General features: G+C 38.9%; 2 protein-coding genes across 3 annotated transcripts in view; one reads left to right on the top strand and one right to left on the bottom strand.

Moving 5' to 3' along the window:
* Positions 1-2,643: 2,643 nt before the first annotated feature.
* On the bottom strand, positions 2,644-4,517 carry LOC107227367 (zinc finger protein 830). The gene is made up of 4 exons (XM_015668485.2): positions 4,224-4,517; positions 3,672-4,119; positions 3,099-3,268; positions 2,644-2,988 (listed from the first exon to the last, which is right to left on the bottom strand). The coding sequence occupies exons 1-4, from the start codon at positions 4,334-4,336 to the stop codon at positions 2,844-2,846; spliced, it is 876 nt and encodes a 291-aa protein (XP_015523971.2). The 5' UTR covers positions 4,337-4,517; the 3' UTR covers positions 2,644-2,843.
* Positions 4,518-14,934: 10,417 nt separating this feature from the next.
* Positions 14,935-27,080, top strand: part of LOC107227366 (calexcitin-1) — a 53,714-nt gene continuing 41,568 nt past the window's right edge. The window contains exon 1 of one of the 2 annotated variants that reach the window (XM_015668483.2): positions 14,935-15,085. The gene's annotated coding sequence lies outside the window, so the exon portion shown is untranslated. The remainder of the gene's footprint in view (positions 15,086-27,080) is intronic. The other variant, XM_015668484.2, reaches the window with a different exon arrangement.

The following is a 27,080-nucleotide window of genomic DNA, read 5'->3' as shown; positions in this document are numbered from 1 at the left end:
AGAGTATTAAAAAATTGAAAATGATTCAAAATATATCGTGCAAGTTGAATATGTTACGTTGTGCCAGACTTTGAAATGTTATTGATTAAACAATCATTGGAATATGTTTAAGCCTCAGGCGTATCCAGCACTTAAACGACGTGATTCGAAAATTCAAACATACGTAGGTAATCATATCTGTAGCTAAACACTACTTGTTTTCGCGAATATCGAGTAAGTGATGGTAACCTGTCGCGATGCTCATTCCACATTCGGCAACGTGCAAAATTTCTAACTTTGAGTGACTACGGTAAAATAGGTCAACTGCAGCAAAAAAAAATAAAAATTATCCAACTTGAAGTCAAGCATCGTTGCGATCATGAATGAGCCTGTCCATGCAGGTAAGAAATCGAACATTCATATAACAATTGTTACCGCCACGCCACGTGATGGAGGAGTCCCAGGGAAATACCCGTAACCTAATGCATGCAAACTCACCAACGTTGCTGAGTAATGGAGAAGTTACTCGGATGTCTCTGCTTAACTCTGAAAAAGCGAAAAAGGAAGCTCGAATTAACTTCCTAAAGAGTGCGGAAACTGTTATGCAATAGATTCATAGTTTTTGTACTCATCCCTATCGCTACATTTTCTTGCATTTATTCATGCTTCGTTAACATAAAAATTCAGATGCAATCGTACCATCTCGAGTTATTGAACTAGTATTTAAAAAATATTCTCACCTTCTCATGGCTGCTCCCATACTTCACACCTTGCTCACGTTACATCTGTCCTGGTCTGGTGTTGAAGTCTCACTAGATGCACTGAAATGACAATGAGACAGAAAATTCAGGTACATCATTTATTCAGTTAGAGTTCATGCGACTATAGGCTGTCTGTGTTAACAATCCATTTTTTTTTTGATAAAATCTTGGAGTTTTTTTGTGCGTGTATAAGTTAACTTTAAAATTAGCTAATCGGAGGCATAGATACCACAAATGAATTGAATATGTGAGTAGAAATCAATATCAGAAATAATGGACGATTAAAAGTCACTTGGTAAATAAATCAATCATTTCGATTACACACCTTTCATTGTTATTCATTGAAGTCATTTGGTTTTATTATCACTTCGTTTTAAATAATCAGTTGATCGGGTTACTCAATTCAGATCATTGCCAACTGCAATCAACAGTGCTAAAGATGGTTTAGTTCTGTATAATCAGGGGTAAAAAGAAAACAATATTTCGTTAGTATTGTATCTTGAAAATCTGTCTCCGTTTAATAGCGCTGAAATCATACTAATATTTTTAACAAATATTTATACTATATGGAAGTAATAGTAATATTTTTCAACGCGGAAAACGGATTATGATTGTGCTATAAAAATGGTTCGATTGTTTACCTGTTTTTCTTCACTCAGAGGTAGTACAATTTGTTCGGTTTTCGTATCACTTTTCTTACGTAAGATTTGTCGCTCAGGACACGTAATTCGGACAGTTTCTAATTTTGACTGATGTTACAGCAGTTAATTCTTGTAATGAGGTAAACCATGAGAATGCACTATCAATATTTCACCTCCAAAATCTACAAACACGTAATTCAAGCTGCTTAGATTTCTCATAAACGTAATAAAAGGCCTGAATAACAATCCACGATAAACAATTGCTTGCATTTTATACATTCGAACGCATTACCTCGTCATTACTTCCAAGATACGCAGCATTATATATAAGAATATATATAATAATTATATAAAAGAATATGATAAAATACGCAATGCAGGCTCACAGTATCGATCCGCAAGAAGAAATTCGAAAGAATTGGATACAACTGTCGATTCGGAACTTGCATGAATACTCGCAACGGCATAGTACATAAATTAATACTTACAGAGGCTTATTTACGATGAGTTATACGCTGCATCGCACATTTCTGGATCCCAAGTACAGCAATTTCCGAATGAGAATTCTTCGATGCTCGTTCGACACCTCGTCTTTCAGCTAAACGTCCCGATAAACTTCTTCTTACAACTAGCCGTTAGAAATGACGCCGAGAGAAAAAAAAAAAGCGAACGACGCGAAGTACAAATTTGTTGCAGCTATGTTCAGACCGTTCCGCGATCCGCGAGCGGATAAACAATTGTGAAGCGCGATTCAACAATCCGTCGTATCACCGGTTTCTTCCAACGTGAATCGATAAACCAAATAGAACTTGTAAACGCTAAAATTTACCGCAGCAATGAAAACGAGACAAACAACTCACTTTCAATGTTCGCAGGCTTTTCTAATTTCAATAATTCCTGTCTTCGTGAAGGTCAAGCGTCCATGGTTTGTGTACTAAAACGAACGTGCAAATTCTGGACCGAACACACTGAACCTGCCTCTTTTCACAGCCTGATCAGAGGGCTCTGGATTTCGAATCGTCGAAGTGCGTGTTACTCGTGAAATGTCTCGGAAGCGAATGACGTCGCGTTAGTCGCAATTATCGAAGATTTTTCTCCGGGCAGTCTCCATTTTGTCGAGCCGATCGCCGGTCTTTGTGTTTAAACGAACGCATCGCGAAGCTGAGCTCCTTGCTTTTAAACAAGGTATGGTCGACAAGTTTATAAAGAATAAAATAACAATAAAAGTGAGTTTATATTGAGTAAAGAATTGCTCAGTTCGATTTCTCCAAACTGTTCTATGAAAATTTATTTCTTTCATATCAGATTATTCAGACTTAATTTCTATACAACTGGGGAATTGTTTGTCACACTAAAGCAACGTGAATTTCGTATACCCTTGCGAGTACGACAGACAATTACGAGAGTATTTACAGATGAAAAAAATAATGTACACTCCGCGATATCGTGACAAATTTATTCATTATTTGTACGATTTTTTAGCTCGCCAATCGAGGAACTCGTCAAACTCAGCCTCGTCTCCGCTGGAAACTTCCTCCTCTACAGCTACGCTCTTTCTCTCGACCTGCTCCAGCACTTCTTCCCTGCGTCGCTCTAACTCTAGGACCCTGAGAAAACAACAGATTCGATCAAGGTAAGAAAATTGAAAGAAACCTGTAATAATTGCGTATAAAGTTTGGTGACAAAAGTGATTGAAGATTATTTGAGATTTCGTCACCTAGACCAGTGTCGCATCTGTTCCTCTATTTCGTCTAATTGCCTCTCGGTCGTCGCTTCCTCCTGATCATCCGCTATGATCTGAGCCGACTGTGCAGCCTCCTCTTTAATCTCTTTTTGAAACTTTTCCCACTCTTCTTCAATCGGGTCTTTGTACTCGACGTTTCTTACCTGCAGAAACCAAGAAACCTTAAATATGAATATACAATCAAAACAAGCAACGGTTATTGTCGAAAATGTATTCAAGACAGTGAGAAACTAGCTGAGAAGTAGAATTTAGTGGAAATACTATCTTGACCTCAATGTTGGTGAAATGATAGATTCTTGGATGTATGGGTAAGTAAAATCCATAGGGTTGATGTTTTGGCCCGAGATCATTAAAGATGATTCACATTGAATAATCCGTTCTGAGGAGAGCTCTCGCTTGGGCTGAACCGTCGACCATTTCTTTTTCACTGAACAGTATATCCAAGAATCTATCGGCTCGTTAGAATTTAGTTTTCGTGACGTTGCCTCAACTATTTAAAGTTTTTCTAGTCAATCACCAGCTCCTTTTCACCCAAGTCTACATCACCTTAGCGTCCATGATAGGATCGTCGAAAAAGCCTTCTGGGAGCTGAGCCTGACTGAGATCCTTCTCCTCCTCCTTCTCTTCCATCTCGACATCCTCACTTTCCGCCGATTCCTTTGTCACTTCAGTTTTGGCCTCGTGAACATTACGAGGAGGTTTAGGTGCGGAGGTTTTGTCAAAGAAGTCATCAGGCAGTGCAGACGACACTGCAGGGCCATTTTTCAAAATACTCTTCAACTTTTTACTCGGTACTTCCACATTCGCAGTAGAGGTAGGCCGTTTAAAACTGTGTGGAGCGATCGGAGCAGGTTTGGGAGGCTCGACATGTTCCTTTTTTGCGAGGATGATGTTTTCTTTGTGAATCTTGGAGTTCAGGTGGATATTCCATACCGCTTCACTGCGCACCAGTGTCTTGCAGAGTATGCATATCAGCTGACCCGAATCTGTGTACGTGCTTACATTCATAAGGAAATATACGTGTCAAGTTATAGCGATGAGAGGGGGATGCAAAAATCGTAAAGTATGATGTTTATTCTATTTTACATAAAAGGATATTTTGCGATTGGTGATTCGATTCTCGTCACTGTGGTCAGCTTCTTTTTGTGCTCATTCATAACTCGACGCAAGTCTGTCTGCGTCACTTTCTTCCCAACGTTTCTCAGAGACATAATTGATTCTGGTTTTTGTATCTTGTCAAATATCACCAAGTTTACGATTTAAAACAAAATTAGGTTAGGATGTGTACGTTGTGTGTTGTTTTCGGGGTTGTGAGAGATTATGTCAAGCAGGTTGTCAGGTTACGATAGATTTAGTCAGTCTGTTCTACCCTCACGGGATCTACATACTTACCGACCGTCATTTTAACTACAGAGAAATCAACGATGCATAAATCCTCGCCAGGTAGCGCCACCATGCGTAATCTTCCATGGCGGTGGAATAGGCTGCATGTAACCAGGCGAACCTACTTTAAAGTTTATTCAAAAAGCGCTGGTAAAAACAAGTAAAAATAAAGAGAATAATCACGGGAGTAAATTACTACGACAAAAAAAATTTGCAGTGGAGAAGATTGTCTTTCTCTCCTCGCTTCTCGTCTGTTGTACGTCGTGGCTATAATTTTTTTTTTAATACCTTCTGGTATATTAAATGAGAGTATACATGCAGGTTGCATTAAATCAGCCACGCATCGCGTTCGATGGTGCCATATATTTTAGTTAAAAATTCACCACAGCGGGTATTCGGAGTCGAAATATGTCAAAACACGATATCGCGCAATTACGATTAAATTGTGAAATTTTTTTAACCAGCTAATTCTCGCCGCACTACGGGGTATTCCAGATGACGGTGATATTCCGGAGTTGTTGTATAACTTGTTAGATTTATGACAAAGAGAGAAAAAGAGAGCGAGAGAGAGAGAGAGAGAGAGAGACAATGCCAGAGGGAGAAACGGAGAATAGCACACGTTCTGTGTACCCTTAAATCACGCGTGGGACATATTAGTTAAGTTCGTGGGTTTCTTGGGTATGATCAATACGTCGTACGAAGCTGCGTTACTCGTATATTAAATGAAAACGTGAAACATGCTGTATAAACGCAACAGTATCGATTATCGGTCAAACGAACTTCAGCCGTGTATACATACCTATACATGCGTATACACACAACTCGCTCGCACCTCGCACCCTCCAGCGATAACTTTTCCGCGCAACCGATGATATATAGGCTTAAAAAGTTTTCCATTCTTTGCCCCATTCTTATCAAAATTTTACGAACGGCTGTATTTGTACACCGAGTATTTATGCCTACGTTGCAAAATATCGCCTCCATTGTGAAACGTAAAATTTAAAATTTTCAATGGCAACACTGTACAAACGCACATGCGAAAACAGAACATCTTTTCGAGGCGAAGATATTGCATTTACGTGTTTCGAACAACGATTTGGAGCTTATCGTCTCTGGTGAGAATTTAGCTCACCCGAAATCTTTGAAAAGATCAATATAATATATTGATGAAAAGATTATGGCTATAATGAAGTTCCTTCCGTGCACAAAATTTACTTAATTAATTAAACAACTTTCGAAATGCGCAGGTAGCTGGAGGGAAATACGTTGTATAAGGAAAATTTACAACATGTACGCAAAGGTAGCAACGCTGCGTATGTAAAGGTAGTAGGTGGTCGGGTCCTTGTTGACAAGATGTGTACATAGTTACCACATACATCTACGATGTACAGAACTAGCTTGCGGTAAAGTTTCCTCGGCCTCTTTCGAGATCTGCGAGTCTAGGGAGGTTTTAGACTGAAATTCGAGGTATCTGTGCATCTGCTGACTCGGCGATCGAAGCGATTTGAACTCGCTACGTATGGCGTCTTTCGACATTATTGCTCCTTATAGACGATTCGTCGAGTGCTTCGTCGCCTCGGGCGTTAGCGTACCAACCCAATATCTGTAGTGCCCTGCATAGCTGCTGCTTCTGCTGCTTTTGCTGCTACGGCGGTAAATTGACGACAAAAAGTAAAGAGGCGCAGTCCGTCGTGTCTGGGTCCTCTTCACATCGCCGTCTAATTACAGGGTGGAAGAGTTGTGGGGAGAAAAAATTTGACAAGTAATTGGCCCGATTCGACTCGATAACGGTATTAAAAAAGCATGGATATAAATCGGTTGAAAAGCTTATAAAATCTGATGAATAAATAATAGCAAAAGTGTCGATCAACATTTCAGAGCTGAACTCGGCCGCGCTATCGCCAAATCAAGATGGCCGCCATTGGCCCACTTGCGATTTAATTTTAACCCTGCGATTATTTCCTGTGCTCTTTGATCATCGAGCGATATTTAATGCGAAACACAGCGATGGCAAGAACGTTTTAGTAACGATTTGCACCATCGTCGAAGGTCTGATAGCCGAAAATTCAGCTTCGAAGATAATCGGCCAATTCGTATGCGACTAATTTTTAATCAAGACCTTGTTGCATGGAATTGAGAAACTCGGGCACGCGATCTTCGCAGCGAGCAGGAGTCCTGCCGAGTTTCAACTCTATCCCGGAATTAGTTTTACCCGGGAATATCGTCGTCCTACGGCTCGCAACGTCCCTCTGCTCACTACTAAGGGACGACCACGTGTGCCTAATGCCGTGTAGCTGACGTAGCTAATGCTGTACGTCTAGTCGTGTATAAAGGGTATTGCCAGCGGAGGACCGGGTGGAATTTTCAACCCCCAAAACCCCCGGGCCTCGAGGGTGTTGCTTTATGGACAACTTTCCGCCTCCGCAGCAGCTGCACAGGGTACTTCCACGCATGGCCGTCGTAATTTTTACTAACCTCGCCGTGTATTTTCTCTTCAAGTGATTTTTCCTCTTCCTTTCATTCATTCGCACTCGCGTTAGTCTCGATAATTTCACGCATCTCGCGAAAATCGCTGATTCGCTATTTATACACACACAGAGTGGCAGGCCTCATGCCGTATTTATGCACCAGGAAGTTTATACTGCCGCAGAGTGAAATCCGGGGAATTTCAACTATTCGATTACCCTGGCAAATGATTCGAATCGAACAGAGTCTCGGTTCGTCTTTCATTTTTATTTTACCCGTTATAACCGTACTTTCGTTCACCGATGGGCTGAGATTCTGAAATCCTGCCAAGTTTCAAACTTCCGCAGGGACAGGGACCGCTGTAATCCGCAGCATCTCTCGAAATACACTGCAAATGAGTTTCCTCACACTTTTCTACCCGATTCTCATGTTTTGCACTCGTTATTTCATTTTCATTGTCCTTTTTTATCTATTTATCTTACGAATTTTGGCATTTTTACAAATTTGAATCCTTTTTTTTTTGTGAAACTAGAGTTAACTGTACAAATATACGTACTACGCAAACGATCCCTGTTTTTTTTTCGTTTACTTATTTTTTTCCCGGACACTGTGTATACAACCTGTTCACAATACATTCAATACCGTGCGCACGTCGACTTAAATTAACTATGTCAATTTCACGGGGCGGGTGTTCATATTATATTGACTAGGAGAATGCGAAATTATTCAAACGACCGATTACGCTAATTGCAACACTATATGCGCACCTATATAAACCTTGTTTTACGCTATCGTACAAATTCTTCGCGGGTACGCAGGTCCGAGATTCACATTCAGAATTACCTAACACGAAAGACCTCCACTGACCCATAAACGTACCTTAACGATTCTATTAAACATACCGAAATGAATTACAGAAATGTAATTTTTTGGATTGAAAATTTTGGGAAGGGGGTCTGATCAGTTTAAAATCATACTGATTTTTAGAATTTTTTTTTAAAGAAAATGTCAACGCTTGGAGCAATTTGAGTTTTAGGTCGTTATTACGTATAATTTCAGGAACATCTTTGAATTTTGTTCGTCGAAATTAATAACAAACTGGCGGCATGGCGCATACATACTCCAAAAAATATATATATTCCGCCCTTTTTGGAGTATCCGCAGAAACTGACCGACGGGCGGTCAAGGGTAGTTAATTTTCATTAGCGTCTTCGCGGAGTGTTTTCGGGTAAAAGGGTTTCGGGCTAGTATGAGATCTGATTTATTCCTGGTCCCGCGTATACTTACCTCGTGCGGGAAAATTGCTCGAGTTATTTCACCAACAATTATCCCTTCTCATTACTCCTCCGTCGCCCGTGTTGCGTTTGTCCGAATTTCTCACCGGCGTCTCATCCAACTTTTCCGAATACCCGAGTCCTTCGGGATCTTCTTCTTCGAGCCCGGGATCGATACACTCGAAAACGGAAGCTGCAGGGGTGGCTGGCCTGACACGAGAGTGTGGTAGTAGAGTTAAAGGTAAACTATTAGAAAAATCATTGTTGTTTGTTACATTTCTGTTGATGAATACGACACAATTTTTTATAATTTTAACATTTAAATCGTCATATTATCAACGGTGAATTTGTAATTTTTACATTTTTTTTTTTTTCACTTTGTTATACGTTACAAAAAATCGTCAAATCGATCCAAAAATTTTGGCGCACTTGCTGGGACATGTTTTTTTTCTAACCGTGTAAAGTACGCGACTATCTTTAATCGGTTTTGCGGGGGTTAAAGCGGCCACGAAATACTAGAAAATTCCAATTTATGTCCGGCAGTGGATTACAGCGGTTTGGAAAATAAATTCTCGCTCTTTTTTCCGTCTCGCTTTTTTTTCCTTCACACTTTCCGCAAGGACTCCAAGGCGGAAGGATGAATTTAAGGGTCGTCAGCTCCGCGTTCTCGGAACCGAGTCAGCGACCCTCCATCCTTATTGTATCCACCAACGCGGTAGGAGCTAAATGAAAATTGCCTTCTTAGTAAAGCCCCTCTTCACCTTCTTCTTCTTCGTCTTCTTCTATTTCTTCTTCTACTTTCACCAGCTATACAAACGACGTTGCGGAAAGCTGACGACGAGCCCGTTCGTCGTTCGACCCTCTATCTATCATCAACTGCGAACATGTGCAGCGGTTTTTGGGGCCCGAACATTAAAAAAAAACTGGCACAACATTAATTTCGGTTTTGTTTTGAGTGAACTGTACATCTGATACGTTCTGTCAAATTACGGTTGAGAAACGATTGCGAAAGTTTCTCAACGAACGTAGTAAGATCGGCGAGTAACGTGCAACGGAAGAATGTTCTGAATTCCTGCTTCCGAAGAACGGAAGGAAGGAACGTAAGTGGAGTGCAAAGATATTGCAGTTTCGGTATTGGCTCTCTCTGATTACCCTTCGCAACTCCCTGATGCTCAAAGGTAATGGGAAACTAGTGATCAAGTTCAGTGCGGGCTGCCCAGGGCTTCGATAATCACTTAGTCTGCTTGCGTCGCGGCAATTGTGACAAAATCGAATCCAAACTTACGCGAGATAACGACTAGCGATGGCCACAAGATAAAAGTAATGAAATCGATGCACTCGATTAATCGAGGCCAAAAATATAATCGAACGCGACTCGATTGAATCGGTAAAAATTAATCATAGATTATTTAGTATTTTTTTGAAACGGAAATTTTATAAATTTCAATACGTATTCTTAGTAGCGGAAAAGTTTTTTGATAATCTATAATTTCATTAAAAAAAATTGTTCAATATCAGGTGAAAATATTCATTTATCTTTCACTTGTTATATCAAATAGATAATTAGTAAGTAAGACAATGACGATAATTGATACTTTGATCACAAAAAATCGATTGTACGGTAAAATAATCAAGTCGGTCGGTTAATCGAGTTTGAAAAATAATCGATTATACTAAATCGATCGGGAATTGAATCGATTATTTTTGGTAAGTTTTAACAACGACTCACCACGATTCGAATCGTCCTTCCATAAGATATATGAACTTTCGCGTATATGGTGTCGAATCCGAAGGGAATTTGAGCCGGGGAAAAATCGAACGAATCTACTGTACCTAGTTATACACGTAACTTTTCAAATCATCGCCACTTCCGGTGCAGAGAGGATTGCATCGATTCTGCAGAAACTTTTGAGAAATAAATCAATTCTTTGTTAAAGGTACCTAGTACACATACTTGTACAAACGATTCTGCTGTCAAATGAATCAATTTACACGTTCATTTTCAAGTTCAATTTCGAATCTCGAATACCGGGGAAATGCACCGCGATTTTCATGGTTATAAAATTTCTTACGAGGCTGAAGTTAGTAATTTTAGTATGACTTTCAAAATAAGAGTACGTTTCGTTCATCACGGTTTACTAAATTTCAGACATTCCTAAACGTTCCAAGTAAATAATTTTTCCCAAACACGCATCGTTACAGTAACGTTACCAGCTTCATCCTCATATTTTTTTTCCACAGTAAACCCAAACTCCGAAATGCAACGGATAATTTCCGTGACATTGTTTTTTTTTTTCATTCAGATCCCGCGATTTTATTCGGATTACTCCAAAGCCGAGAGAATTTCGAAAAGTACGCAAAGTCATTCCGGAATCCGCGAACTTGCGGGTAAAATAAGCTCGGCGTCGTTCGCCGATCCCGACGGTATCTACCGTTTGAAATTTTATTTATCCATTCGCTTCCGGCCTTTTTATATTCATTCAAAGCCCCGCTCTGTGTCCCCGCATCATCGGCTGCAGGCTGTTTTAGGATTCCGTCGGCCTTTTCCACGAGACTACAGTGCCTGAAGGGTGAATTTCGACGGTTTCTTAGTCACGTAGCCGGCCGCACGCGTCTCGCGCAGCATGGCAACCTTCGTGATACCAACGATATGTACCCAACCACCTACCTGGAACACACAGGCTTGTGTGTCTAACTGTTTGCCCCGGTCCGCAGATTTCGGTAGATATCCGCAGCAGTCAGGAGCGGAAATAGTTCCGCGGGTCGAAGGTGAAAACAGGGCGGCCACCGTGGTCAGGGGATTCCGGAAATCCTGAAAATGTCTTGGAATTCGGTAATTCTCGAATAGTCGGGGAAATGTCGGGGGTTTTTGCCGAAAGTCAGGGAAACGTTTACTACATTTCTTTTTCGTACGAATACGTCCCGCAATTTTTTTTACCTTTAGATAAATTTAGATCGAATACAAATTTTTTTTACCATCCGAATTTTTTCGCGAAAATTATAAGATTCTTGTCTGAAAAAAAACTGGACAATTCAGAGAATTTTGTGATGGAGATTTAGTGGCCACCCTGTGAAAATCGTATAAATGAACGGGGGGTGAAAAAATAGGGGATCGAGTGTTTTCTTTTTTTTTTCTTTTCCTTGAGATCCAGGCGCGCTGCTTTTGCAGATTGTACGAAGAAGATTACTTTCGCAAAAAACGCGCTCGGCCAGCTGACGACAACTTTTTTCACCATAGTTATCTATGGAGGAAAATCTGCGGCCTCGAGGATCGAGTCTTCCGCCGCACACAAGCCGCGAATTCCACGCACGTTTTCAGCCTTTTTTTTATTCTTATCATTATTCTTATTTTCATTTTCATTTCTCGTTCCTCTCCTCGTCCAGCTTTCGCAAATCTGTATCGTCCGGATTTCAGGACCAGCGGTTTCCAAATTGGCCGTCCACCTTCCGCAATACGTCTAGGTACTTCTCTAAATTACATCAACCACTAGAGCCGAGATGCGGTGCGAAAAACGTCACGTACCCGTCCCGCAGGTTACGTATGTATACGTATACCGTATACTTCGCGTCGGGGAGGGAATTTTACACATATGCATTAAATTTCTGCGACATCACGATGGGTGACAACCGCACGAGTAGGTATAATTTTACGGATGATTTTCCCCGATACCTTACTGTCGGCCAATCCGCAGCCTGGAAAAGTGCCAATTTTCAATTCTTCCGATTTCCTTTCCTTTACAAATTCTCAGGTATGCAATTGTCGGGAAGTTTTACAATATACTAAAATCAATTTTCGATACAGAGGCTTGAAATTAATATTTTGAAGACGCAATGAAAAATAAACGCAGAACACTTTCGATACGATTGTGAAAGAAAAGAAATGAAAAAAAAAAACTACCAGCAGTAAAGGAAAACTTTCCGTCTGCATTAGGCCAGTTTTTTTTCTATAAACTTAATTTTTTTCTTCTTTCGCACCCTTCGAAAAGTTAGTCTTTAACCTCAAACGAAACCTTTTGAAACCGGTATTCGGTAGCAAAATTTCAAAACGCGTCTCATCCGGGTTGAATTTTTTAAACATTCTGATCGAAATATCGAAGGGTACGTAAGGAGAAGATAAAAATAGTTAAAAATAAATCAGCCTAGTGTACATACAATAATGAGTCACAAGTGAATTCACGTGACATAATCGTGATAAGATTCATATCTAAATAACGTACATCTCGCGCGAATCTGAATGGTGTGATTTAATTCGCGATAAGAAACATTGCATTGACGTAAGTAAATGATAAAAAATCCCGTCTCTCTCGCCCCTCGCATTACTGTCGTTTTTTTTTTTCTTTTTTTTTTCTTTCTATCTTACGCTGCTCCGTGCTAAAATTATTTTAGACAAGATACCGTTGCAGCAGACAATATAATACAGCGTGTTTTATTTATTTATTTTATCAAGATTGTTTCTTCTCTCTTGTCTTCTCGGGTTGCAAGCAATTAGTAATGAATTTCGGAAGGTTTTCATTCTTCCTTTAAGGTTTTTTGTGTACGCGATTGATGAATGTAAATCTGGAGAAGAAAGTAAAAATATGAAAGGAGAAAATCGTCGATTATAAATTCGTACACATGTTTGCAAAACAGCAAATACCGAATTTGAACTAAAATGTAAGAATCCTTCTTGTGTAACGCAAGTTTCTGACGCGGGCGCCTTCGGGTTGATTAAAATCTAAGCATAGGAGGCTCTAATTACTGACGCAAGTAATCAAACTGCGAGAGTTTCACTCGGTACAGAATTGTGTAAATTCTTGTCGCTTGTATTTTCACCGTTAAACGTGCCTGCCTGTAAATGTATCCATAATTTACACGCGTGTTTAGGTTTTTCATATTTTCAGGTAATCGTAGACGAAACTGATCATTGACGAGTCTACTTATTTTTTACCGACTCGGTGTGCAGAGTTTTGTTGGATTTTCGGCAGGTTAAATCAAGGTGGCGATGTAATTTCTCGACCTAATTTTTCACGCAAAACGCAGCAGCTTCGTTCTGTATCGTAAATGCCTGTATTTGCTTTTACGATAAAATACAACTTGGGAGACTTAAGGTATCCGGAATATTATGCACGTGTGATATAATTACGTGTATGTGTAATCAACGATTAACGTCAGGCGGGGAAATTAAACGAGAAAAGACGTCACGATCAGAGATTAACTTTATATGTTATATTGTTGACTGAGAACGATTGAATGATAACACGAAAAATAAATAAGATCTCGCGAATTGATCGATGATCTGAAATCAGATCAAAGTTACCTTTTATTTTCGCACAGTATGAGTAATTCGGTGATATTTGTGTAGAATAGAGTGTTCTCGAAATCAAATTTTGACTAATTTCGTCGCATTTGTAACATCCGAGAGATGATAAGAAGAAGAAGAAGAAGCAGAGATGACAAGAAATAAGAGTATAGAAAGTAAAAGAATATGGGAATGGAGAAGAAATGTGATTTTCGTGGAAATAAAGGGGAAAAAAAGAAATAGGAAAAATGTGAAAAGAAAGGTGAGGAACGCGAGAAGCGAGGGGGGAAAAATGGGAAAACTTTTGACTACTTGGCGTCGATCAATTTCAGGACAAAGACGAACGGTTCTGTACGGTGATTTAAAACTTTCAGGGGAAATTGTTTACCGACCTGAGTGAAAGGGAAATATGGGTGGGAAAGTGGCGAAGGCAAGGGGATGTTGTCTTATAACGTCGTTTCGTCGGAAACACGGATATCTTATCAATGAGTAAAATACGAAGAAAAAGGAGTAGGAGTCGAAAACGAGATGAAATGAAGAACGAACTCTTTTCAAATATTCCAAAAGGTCAAAATACCGAAAGGGCGCAACTTCGACAAGCCAAATTTCCGAAAGTGCGAAAATGAGAAAATTTTGCAATATGAAACATTGAAATTCCGAATGATCCAAGATTGTCGGTTCCGTGAATTTATGGCTTGGTGAAATTTCACCACTTTGAGCTATCTTTGGTTTAGATTTTCGATATTCTTACGTTCGGAACTCTGGTCATTCTGACTTTCGGTTTTTCTAAATTTTTACACCCACTCGTCGAGTAAGCCACGCTGTGTCAGCAGACTTTAACTTTCGGTATTTTCCTCTATCGTATCTTGAATTTTCAAAATCTTGCATTCTAGAACTTTGAGTCATCGGCTTTCCGACCATCCAAAACTTTGTCGTTTCTTCAAAGTTTGGTTTCTTCGCTTCAAGTTTCGCCACCAAATAATTCGTAATCAGGCGCTTTCGGCACTTTTCAAATTCCGAACTTCAACCCCGCCCTTTTGCCGTTAGAAAAAATCTGTGCGTTGTTTAAAATTTCTCCTCGATCTCTATCCTCTTCCTTTTATTCCCTGCTGCAAGTTTCGTACGTTAAAATTTGAAAGTTCGAGGAAATTCGAGAGTAAGACGTTTCTTTTTCGTTCTCCAAGATCGACGCGCGTCATCGGTGCCTAATTGGCAGGTAAAATGAATGAAAATTGTATGTCCTTGGATGTTCCGGATCCTCCGATCTCTCGAGGACGACGCGGGGTGCAGCTTCGCGTCGCCGCGACGCCGGGCCTCCTCCTCTCCTCTCCTCTCGATCCGAGGCGGCGAACGGCGCCCTCTGCGCAAGCACAGGTGGGCAAGCTCTCTCGCCACCGTATAAATGGGAAGCAGTAGACGCGGCGGGACACTCCGTGTTTGGTACGTGGGAAATAACGAACTTCTCCATCCATTCGCTACTTGCGTTCTGCAACTTTGCACCCTTGCGCTTCTCAAAGGACCTCTTCTACCGCCAAAGAATATAACAATCCTCGCCAAAGGTGAGTCAAGGATTAAATACCTACCAATGACAACGTTTTTAGTGGAGGAAGGAAAATTCGTTTTATTTTCGAAAGAAATCGATCTTGACCGGTGATTATTTTTTATTTTTTTCACTTTTGCAATTCTCCGACTCTTTTCTTATTATATCTTTCTTCTTCGCAAATTCATACATTGTTGATATATTTACCTTAGATGGGAAAAATTGTGGATGATCGAAAGATATTTATCATTATTATTGTTGTTGTTGTTGTTGTTGATGTTGTTATTATGATTATTATTATTGTTATTTACATGCTTTATGATACCAAGTGCGTAGTGTGAAAATTGAAGAATAACAATCGAAAAACAAATCGAACGAAATAGCGACAAAAAAAAAAGAACGAAACAAATCAATTAAAACCGAACGTGAATAAATAAACAATTTTTAAAAATTCGTGTAACGATCGTAATAATACCCACGACTGTATGATCAATAGTATAATTATTAGCACCGCGATCGCAAAGGGAGGAAATATTTCGGTCGGCAAACCGCGTGAGCTTTTTTTTTAATCGTGATGAACAAAAAAAAAAAAAGGAAAAGAAAATAGAAATATTCCTGGGTTTTTCACACCGTACGCGTGAATTTTTTATTTCTTCGTTTATTTTTTTCTCTTCATCATCGTATCTTCTAATTCTTTCGATTCGTTCGCTCATCTCTTATCAATTCATAATACGTATCGCGAATTAATCAACTTGAATATATATCATTGAATATTGAACGCCGTTTCGATATCGGAGTTCTCGTTTCGTAATTAGCCAAGAGTTTTTTTTTTTTTCATCTTCTTTTAAACCATCGCCCAACAGATTGCGTACATCGCTATACATGTACATACCTTGAATCTGTAATTTGCATTAAAAAAATCAATGCGGCTCAAACGGTGATCGAGATTTAATAGTCTTCATTTCCTCATCGAATACGCGTTCGGTTTCACCTTTTTTTTTTTGTCTTCTCGCAATACTGGAAATTCGTTTTTCATATCGTTTCGTATTTTTTTCTCACCTCTAACGCAAAATCGTTTAGACGACAAATAATTAGCCCCGATTATCGAACCTCGTAATTTTTATTCGCACGTCACTCTTGCGTGTACAATGTGATAATAACAACAACAACAAAAACAATAATATTAATAATAACAATAATAATATTATCAATGATTTTCTGCAACGCATCGCGTACTCGTGCGGAATTGATTATATAAATTATAGCAGGTAATGCGGTGAGAGGATTTATTATAAATTACATGTGGAAAATCTTGGCTTCGTCGCCGAGGGAAATTGAATTCGTACAGCGACGTTCTCTCGCGCATAGATTATACACGTTGCATGTACCGTGACGTACGTATATAGGTATGTATCAGCGTATCCGCATTCTCCAACTGTTTCCGATCTGACGAGAGGAATTCGATACCCGTTTCCTATCCTCCCTCCCGAAGCCGCCAATATTCAGGGTGCCTAAATCATACCGGCCGCGAGGATAGAAATCGAAGCTTCGAGCCGCATTTCGCGTTCCTCGGTTCATCCGTTGTGTCGAATCGAAACATCGAGCGGATTCGGCAACGGCACGATTTAAACGCGGAAGCGAATCCGTCGACGGACCGCGTTAATCAGGGTTCGAATCGCGGTCCGGTTATTCATTTCTCGATCTGTCTGATCTAGGCGATAGGAGATTTTATTTTTCATGCTTATTACCTAAGCCAAGTTCACTAGTCATCGATACGCTTGGACCATTTTATTTTCAAAAATTATAAATTTACGGCACAAATTGTGAGTTTCTCAATAATCGAAACAAATTGCTCGCGGATTAAAAACTGGAAATTTATTTTTTTTGTCATCTTGGAACCAAGGATCGAACGAACGCAACCAAAAAAAGGTTAATAATTGGGACAGGGTCAATAATTGGTACACTTACTTTACCTTTGTACGTATTGTGATTGAAGAATTGAGCAAAAGGAGAGAAAAGATTTACAATACGTTGTGTCTATGATATAATAATAACAACAACAACAACAACGATAATGATAATAATGATGATGATGTTATACGTTTAAGACAATGGCTTCGTAAATCATTTTCTAAATCGACACAGCGTGCAGCATGAAATAGGCGATATATTTTTAGTGTGTAGAGGATTGAACGGAAACGCAATACGACGTCAATCGATAGCCCATATGCGATGATAATAAACTAAATTTCTTGAAAATAGAAGAAGAAGAAAGAGGGGAGAGGAATAAAGGACCGAAGTAAAATCGAAAATACATGACGGATATAATAACGCGTCGGAAATTGTTCGACAAAAAGTAACTTTATTCACATTCATTTGTGCCCGTGTGTGTGTGTGCGTGTGTGCGTGAACGTGTTTCGGAAAAGTTTCATCCCTCGCAGCTGCAAAGAAAAATTTTATATTCCAGGGGGATGAAATCGAGTCAGGCTTTATTACTTTCGATTCTACGATTCGAGTTTTGAGATTGAATTTTTCTTCTTTCTTTTTTTTTTTATCTTACTATTTACGTAGGCACGATTATCGAGCTCATTTCACGAATCACGTAATTCGTACAAACGAGGATCTAAATCGACTCTGATATCGCTGCACGCGAGATGCGTGAGACCTGAGTATATTTTTTTTTTTCGTTTCTTCTTTTTTTTTTTCTCATCATTATTCTTCACTTTCCTCCCCCAAATTTTCGTTTAATCGATAAAAATGATTAACGACTGTGCGTAGGGGGGGGGAAAGATTGAACTCATCACACCTGCACTGCAGTGGTAGCCTGTTTTCTGGTTTCTTTCCCCCCCTCATTTTCCTTCTCTTCTCACAATCTCGATTTCTGATCTCACGTACATCGTTGTGCAATAATCAAGACTGAGAAAATTAGCCCCTATATACTTGAGTGTGCGTAATTAACACGGTAATGAACGAATATATTACCAGGCTGATAATCGTATCGCGGTATGAAATTTCACGTCGATTTTCAACGACGATACAATAAATAATCGCGAAACAAAATAAAAGGCGAGAATCAACTTTTAACCCGAAAAACTCGAGGCTCTTTGAACAAACTTGGAGCCTTATCGTTTCCTGGGAAACGATAACCAGCCTGTCGATATCTCCTCTTGTAATATACTTAAAAACTTTTCATTGTTCTTTTCCAAACATTATTCAGCTATCATTCAATACCGTTAATTAAAACCTGTAGAGCCATGAAAGCGGGAATCGCCAAAAGTTGGGATAATTATATTATTATTATTATTTAGGAGATGAAATATGAGAAGGAGGAGGAGGAGGAGGAGTGATGAAAAAAATTTAATCAGCAAATTTCAATCAGCTTTTATTTTTTGCTCACAGTTCTCAGTTTTTCCCACGCTTTTTCGCTTCAAAGGTTCGCGACTCCTTCTCTACGCATCTTCTCATCTTCTCAACAGACAAGTTCACAGCTGAATGGTGCAGACGTTGGATCGTAAAATCTATGCACAGATCGCAGGAACGGGAGTTGGGAAATTGTTTTTTCTTGGTTAAATGTTTTGATTATATAACCATAGCTGCGTGTGTAACAACTTCAAGGAAGAGCTTATGGATGATACGAGACATGAGGAAATCGTTTCCCTTTAGTCACTTTGTTCCGTTCATTTTTTTTCTACAATATTTCTAAGTCAAGCGTCTGTTAAACAAGCTAGAATTTAAAGAAAACGTGCAGGAAAAATTGGCATCTAATTAAATGGATCAGAATCTTTGTTAACAGTTTAAGTTTCATTGTATCGTTGAACGGTTGAATATTTGTATTATTTTTCCAATCGTATGACAAAAGGAAGAAAAAAAAAAAATAAATAAAAATCGTACAGAAAACGAAAAGAGTGAAGTGAAGTGAGGTTGTAATAAAGTGGGGTAGAAAGAAGTGAAAAAGATTTATAACACGAAGTAGTTGGACGCGCAAGACTTCTAAGTTTACGCGACGGAAAGGTTGAACTTTTATTCGCATGAAACGCTTAAAGCTCATCGGTTATTCCCAAAGAGAAAAATGTTCGTACATGTATAACGGAGTCGAAGTTTGGCTCACGCGGATGGAATTCGAGCTGCTTCGGGAGAGCCGTAAATTTCTTAACGTGACATTTTTACGAAAAGTCGTTAAAATCGAGACGCGGAACCGCCGTACCTGCCTCTGCGGTGTATATATTCGCGGCTCGGGGCCGATTAGTTCGTTACGTTTACGGGGTACGAAAACTTGGAGAGTTGGCAGAAGAAGAAGACGAAGAAGAAAAAAAAATCGAGAGAAAAAGGGGGGGGGGGGGTAATTACTCCGCTGATATAGCGAAGAGCTAATTTTTTATTCTTCATTCCAGGCGTTTAAAAAGCTATATCATCATGAGAAAAGTTTTATGCAGCGTTAGAGTTGCCGGAAGATTTTCTTAAAACAAGCATAGTTGTGAAAGCTGTTTCAATGTTGTTGAAATTATGTTAAAAAAATCTCACTTTGAGAAGGTATCAAGATCGATGGCGGAGAAAATAAAAGAGCAGATTTTTCTGAAAACTGCAGAAAAAGAGAGACGCGTTAGGGTTTTTGGTGAAATGTGTTTCGTAAAATGCAGAAATGAATGATAATGTAGAAACATAAAAGATTTGTAGTAAGAAATGTACAGTTGACACGTATGGATATTTTTTACCAAAAATCTTCGCGTCTTTCTTTTACTGCATTTTTTAGTAAAATCTGCTCGTTTTTATTTCGCCGTCATTTATTGCCGAAGCAATATCATATTATCGCAATAGTCAGAAAAAAGTACAGTGACGGTGATTGGTAATCTAAATCAAAAGTTACAGAGACTAGATTTTCCGACTACCGCAGCTATGAGACTGTGATTTTCATTTTATAACCAGAACTATATTTTTCGAATGCGTTGAAAAGCGACAAGTAGTTAGGGACTCTGTGCACTAATGACGACAAAAAATTTATCTCGGTTTTGGAAGAGGAAAAACAATCGCGTACGTTCCTGTCAATTTTCCGTAAAGTACAGATATAGCAACAAAAAAGGCGAATTTTCCACACCGTGCGAGAAATATTCACGCTAGACTTTTTATACAGTTCCATTCCAGGTTTCGAGTTTATAAGTTTTGACGTGCCGTAGAAAAAATGTAAACCGTCGATTCTATATAAAGTTTAATTGCAGGCGATTCGTAGGAATACGCAAACCCCCGAGACTCGATGTGTTTGACCTCGTCTTACAGAGTCAGGCAAACTCAGCGATCTCAGATTCTAGCAGCTACGTCTATTTAATATCGTGTTTGTATTTAAATAAGATGAAAAGCGACTCTAACTCGCCTTTGACAGAGTCAATCGGTCAGGAATTTTCTCCTTTGGCATCTCGTGCGATGATATTGTGCTGTTTTGTATGGGTAAAAAATTCAGGCTCTGCAGCAGTTGAAATTCAGTGGCACTTCTTCAGGGTGGCCACACTCCTGAAAAAAAAATGGAAAACCTGGAAATGTCGGGGGATTTTTAATTTGGTCATGGAAAAAACTGAAAATATCAGTCTTACTATCACGGATGTTAGAAATGATTTTTTGTGGTAACAAGTTTACTTTTTTTTTCTTTTTCTTTTTTTGTCGAGAAAGCAAATTGGCTTAGACTGACTTTTTTGTAAATTATATGTATATATTTTTTTATTTTTTTATTTGAATTGAATTTGAACCGAATATAGAGTTAATAAGCTGAACAATTTCGGTTTTAGTAACTTACCAGAACTGACAAAATGTCAGTGAAAACTAGTTTTTTAGGTCCTGGAAAACTTGTGGAAGTGTCGTTGAATTTTTTTTCGCAAAAATTAATGACCAGCCTGTTTTCAAACTTTTGATTCATCGCGTTTTTGCTTGACGAATTTTTCTTCCAACACATCCTCGCATCGAATCTCGATAGTCACGTTCGATCAAATAACGTCTTTCCACTTTAATTCCACATCACCGAACATCTTCCCGAAATTCTTGCTCCCTCCGTCCCAATAAATCCTCTCTCTCTGATACACGGCGGAACTTGTACTTCGAATTAATAACCTCCTCCTCGGGTCGCTGTTCATTGAAACATCCCGTCATTGGGTCGGTTGGTCGACAGGATCAGGCAGGCACTATATATTATATAATGCATTCGAAATCGAAAGCTGCACACTCACTCAATGTAGCTCGTGGTATAATGATACACACTTTTGCGCAAAGTGCTCCAACTCTCTTCGAGTTTTGCGATGTTATAATCGATCCGTCCTGCAGCCCCAGGACTCGCATCCTTACGTGTATAACATACGTATAGGTATACCATACCTTGTATACCTTATAATATCTTCCTCCATATCCCATCCGATGAAGCATCGAATCCAATACGCTTCGGAGAATTTCAGGGCCATTGATTCGAATCAAGGGTAAATAATTTTCTTTTCGTGTTCGTGTTTTTTTTTTTTTTTTTTTTTCTCATTTTCGTTTACGAAAGAAAGAGAGAAAGAAACGAACAAACGCCCAGGTATCACGAGGGTTGTCAAAAGTTCATCGAGGAATGAGGTAAAAGAGAAAGGAATGAAACAAAGCTTGTAAAACGCGTGGAGATACGGTGGAAAAAATGTACGAATGACATATCCAATTCAATTATCTTGCATAATTAAAGGATGTGTTATATGGTGGCTAAGCTTCGCGCTAGCTTTACGACGAGCTCGCAAAGTTCAGGGACGTGTCAAACGAAACGAGCGGCGGGGTGAAGGGGGGAGGATTCCGGCGATTCGAGGAAGAAAAGCTGGGCGCAGAGTTTCGACCTGGCTAGTTTGGTAATAATCTCGGTCCGCTGATTAACATCTGTTCTGACCCAAAAACCGAATTATTATTAAAGTTAAGCTCGAAATGGAATTATCAGGAAAATCCGAGGAGTTCGGCGCAGCGGTCGTAATTTTGCAGGGAACGAAATTACCAGCAACGCGTCAAATCTCCGCGCCTCGCTGTTATAATATAAATGTATAGGTATATTTCAACTTGGCGAAAACAATTACGGGACTTGAATTCTTTTTTCGCAAAAGGGTGAAACTCTGTGAAACTGCTCTTACGCAGAGACAGCTTGGATAACAAAGCTGGGGGGAAAAAAGAGCTTCTGCAAACTATCACCTTCCGCCACTTTGTTATTCTTTTTCTTTCTCTTTCTCGTCCTCTTACCGTTATCTTTGCATTATAAATTAGATTTCTCATATTTATATAAATAAAATAATAAATGTGGACAAACGGATGCAATATTCGTTCGAAAGCTTAATTTATTCTCGCGTTCGGTTATTCTTATCTGATTTATGTTTTGCGCGCAACGGGAGAATCGCGGTGATTTTAACAATCGCGTATCAACTTTTTTCGAATTTTAGTTTACGATCGCCCCGAATTTTCTTGGTCTAACACGACGTTTCCGAACTCGAATTTCGCGTGATATTTGAATATTACCTGGAGCAGGATGGCCGGACGTCTGGAAATCCTGAAAAACCTAGGATTGTCAGGGGATTTTTAATTTGGTCGTGGAAAAAACTGAAAATATCGGTTTTGCTATCATGGGAATTGAAACGATTTTTTGAGACAGCAAGTTTATTTTTTTTCGTCGATAAAATAAATTGATTAAAACTCATTTTTATTTTTTTCACAATATTCTTCTTCAATTTGTATCGAACTTGAATAGAATTTCAGTAACTTACTACCAGAATTTTTTTCCAATAAATTTGTCGCGGCGACACCCTGTCGAGGTCACACCTCGGATATGTCGCAGACGACATCGAAGGGTCGGAATTTCTCTCTCGACTCGTTTGCAAGACGCTGAGCTTCCACCGCGCACTCCACGGTTTTCGGAAACGCACGAAGTTTCAACCGAAAGTAGGACACGGTTTTCCATGTGGGCGTGGCCGGCAGCCATGGGATGTAAATAGGAAGTCCCTAACCTCTGCAGCTAGTCTGATAGGAATTCCGCTCCGACAAAGTTATTTGCAAGGGTCAAATACTGATTAAGGTCGGCAGGGCTTACCGCTTTTCGCTGCTCGCTCAGAGCCCAAAACTGACGTGAAATTTACACTTGTCAAGCAGCGCGAAGAGTTTGAAACGATCGATTTTCAAATCCCTTCACTTCGCGTGTATAATGGATCAATTTTATCCGCGCGTTGAAACTTGAATATATTTCCTCCGTCAAACGTTTGTTTCCTCAAAGCAATGAGCAAGTTGAAAAATAACTCGAGCAAAAACGGATTATACGAGAAAAAAAAAAATAAATAAATAATTGCTCGAAGTAATCGTGAGGGTTCGATTTAATCAGAGTTCGGAGGGAAACAGGTGAATAAATTTCAACAACCGCATAATTTTTCCACACCACACGGACACATGTTTCACCGATGAAATTAGAATATTTAATTAAAACCGGTGTTCGGATATCGATTCTGATAAAAAGAGCGAAGAGAAGAAGAAAAAAAAAAAAAAAAAGTATCGGAATTATAGTTGCTGAAATTTAGCGAAAAGGAAAAACTTTCGTGATTCGATTTTACTTCCTTTTTCCTTATTTCCTGCTTTTTTTTTCTTATTTTTCTTACCGGATAATTTTTATCAAGAAAGTTCTGTTTTACAGCCGGCAAAGGATAAAAGAGAAGCGCTGAGAAAGTATCCACCCACACACGTATAAAATCGAATTTCCCGTAAAGTTTGTCGCAAAATTTTTGCACCGAATGGATTGCGAGTTTCGCGAAGCGTCGCCGGTTATTTCCTGGTCCTCTGCGGAAGATCGACCCGCTGCAGTTGTCGTATCAAAGCTCCTCGTATCCTGCACCCGAATAATGCGATATATCTACAGTTTTGTGCGCGTGTGTGTTTGTGTAACGTACGTATACGTATACATGCGATGTAATACAACTCTAATACTTTTCCGCTGCACGTCGATTTTCTCGTTTTCTTTCGTTTTTTTTTTACATTTTATACTCGTCGTGTTTTCCTTCTCCGCTTATCCGTACATCCTGTATACTTATACCATATATAATACATGTATATGCATGCACCTATGTATGTACGTGTAAGCTATCTATCTATTGTCAACGAGGAAAGGAGCCTCGTTTTGTCGTCGCGTTGCAGTGTACCAAGTGCGGCTACAATAATAAAAAAGAAAAATGAAATGTAGAAGAAGGGTGAAAAGGAAATAGATTGCAGTAATGCCGCTGTGATGGGTAAAATAGTTATATCGAAACTACTGAATTTCAGTCTACCTGAACTTTTATGCCTCTCTCTCTCTCTCTCTCTCTTTGCGGGAAACGGAAATTCCTCTAAAACAATTTACTTTCCCGCCACTCTTGCATTTTGTGTAATACGCGTGGGACGAAAATTGTCACGTTGAAAATTGTTGCCTAATAAAATGTGGAAGAAGAGGAAGAAAAAAAAAATACACATTTACTACATACGATATGTGCAAGTTATTATTCTCGTGGGGATTAAACCTGTGGAACGATTTTTGCAATTACATTTCCTCGAGTATAACTGGTTGGAATTTTTTTTTCTCCCGGATTTCGCGTTAGGAAATATTAATTGAAAATGTAACGAATTATTGATTCTCTCGTCGCTGAAACGTGGCACCGATTTTATTTCTTATTATCCTGCAACTTCCATCAGATCGTTAATTATTATACATGTGTATAGTAATAATAATACATCGGTTGTATAATCCTCATTTATTATTCACAATCTTTTGTCCATATACTTAGCCTATAAACGTGTATTACACGTATTCGGTGCAACGTAAGTTGATCGATAGATTTGTTACGGGATCGAGAATCTGGAATGTGTGTGAAATATTCTGTGTATTCTGTATCCAACATTATGAGGCGTATTATAAACCTACCTTATGCAGCTTGCACAGTTTCTCAATCTCCGATGCATATGTATAGCTACGTATATACGGCACATACATTCTATATGTATATACAAAGCAAGCATATACATGGCACATATTCCGGCCGGTCGCAGAGCCTTTGACTCTACTCTACGAGTGCGTCTCGCCATTAATCACCCAAGGTAAACCTAAATAATACTTCGGTTACATATGTATATATATATATATATATAATATACATGTATATAGGTATAGGTTACATGTAATGTTGCAGCACTCATGCACGGGTATATACTTAAACAATAAAAAAAAAACAATGAATATTATATGGACAGCACTTTTTTATGACGTTAAAGCTAGCAAGGTTATCGCAACGATTCATGCTGGCAAAATCCGTTATTTTGCAGTTTTGGAATTGCTTGGAATTGAGCGAACCGTAATAAAACAGAGTATACTCATATTTCAAAATCTCTGTTTCTTCAAAGTCATTTCGATTAATGAAAAATAGTTATTTTTTCATCCTCCATTTTTTCTTTACGATAACATTTGAAACTTCAACCTCGTACTTTTTTCGAGTTAAATCTACAGCACTTATGGTAAGATATAAAAAAACCGATAATTAGAATTGCAAAACAAATAGTAAGAGTTAATATGCTTAGAAGGATACACCGCGATTCGTGTAGATTTGACTCAAAAAAAAAAAAAAAAAAAAACTAGGTACTGTCCATTTCATATTCATCACATGAGACCTGAAATGTTGAGATATTTTTTTCCCGCGTAGACGTGCGCATGTAAATTCCTCGCGTGGAGAAAATTGTGTTCCCGTTTTTCACGTTCCTGTGAGAAGTAGAGTGAAAAAAAAAAAAAAAATAGATAAATAAACAAAAAATTCTTCTCCCGAAAAACTTCTCTCTCAAATTCAACTTTTCACTGCATTATCGCAACGGCAGCTGCGGCAGCAACAGTTTCACTTGCCACTGGCAGGCAATAAAAATAAAAAAAAAAAAAACAGAGAGCGGGGAGGGGGGTGGATGAAAGCTATTAAAAAAACTTTCGTACTTCTGATCGTTGTATGTACAAAGTGAGAGAGAGAGAGAGAGTGCACACGGAATTTAGGATCAAATTGTGAAACTGAATGTTTTACGGAATGCATTATATATGTATATATATATATTAAACCATTGACCGCAGGATGAAACGACCGTTGAATTCCTTTATACGATAAATTTGCTCGGCGTGATGTTCTGTCCGCTTAAAACACGCGGGGCGGAAATCATTTTAGGGATAGCTACACTCACGTATGCGTACATATATATGTATGTATGTTACATACAACGCACGATTAAGTCTCACGTAACTGTTATATCCGCTTAGGTAGATCGTTGAATAAAATTACACCCTGCAAAGGGCTACGGAATGGAATTTAGTCTAAATTCGCGCGTATAAACGTATAATTGTTGAAACAAAATTGAATAACATTTCTAAATTAAGAAACCTGTTTTTTTTTTTTTTTTCTTTTCGATCATTTTTTACGTCAAAATCGAGGTATCGCAAATATTCGCGTATCGATATACACCGTAATATTACAGTGTAAGAATACAACGGAAGTAAGAAGAAAAAACGTGAATTTTGTGTTTTAATGTTTTTATTTTTTCCATTATATTTTTTTTTGTCACTTTGCCCAAACGTTTGACATGAAAAAAAAAAAAAATTCACCATCGCAAGTCAACAAATTGCGCAACGTCGGGAATTTCATATTCGTTGCACGGAAAAGGTATACAGACGTACACGCGTGTGTGTATAAAAAGTTGCGTTACGGTTCGATATGAAAAAAATTGCTTTGAGGAAAAGTGAAGGGAGGGGAGGAGAAAGAAAAAGAAAAAAAAAAAAAATTAGCGAGCGAAAAGGCGAGGCGATCGTGTCTGTCGGGAAAATCCGGGGGAACATCGTTTCGGTCTGACGTCTGAATTTAACGTTTAATTTTCAGTTTTAAGAGTGCCGCCCGTTCGCCTGTCTGCTGCAGGTATTGCCAAACTGAAAACGGCAACTTTGATCCCGCAGGCGTACGTTATATAATGCGAATTACCCACGTAGGTATAAAACGCGC

The sequence above is a fragment of the Neodiprion lecontei genome, chromosome 1 (assembly GCF_021901455.1).
Source record: "Neodiprion lecontei isolate iyNeoLeco1 chromosome 1, iyNeoLeco1.1, whole genome shotgun sequence".
Lineage (NCBI taxonomy): Eukaryota > Metazoa > Arthropoda > Insecta > Hymenoptera > Diprionidae > Neodiprion > Neodiprion lecontei.
This window is presented reverse-complemented; position numbering and strand designations above follow the sequence as displayed.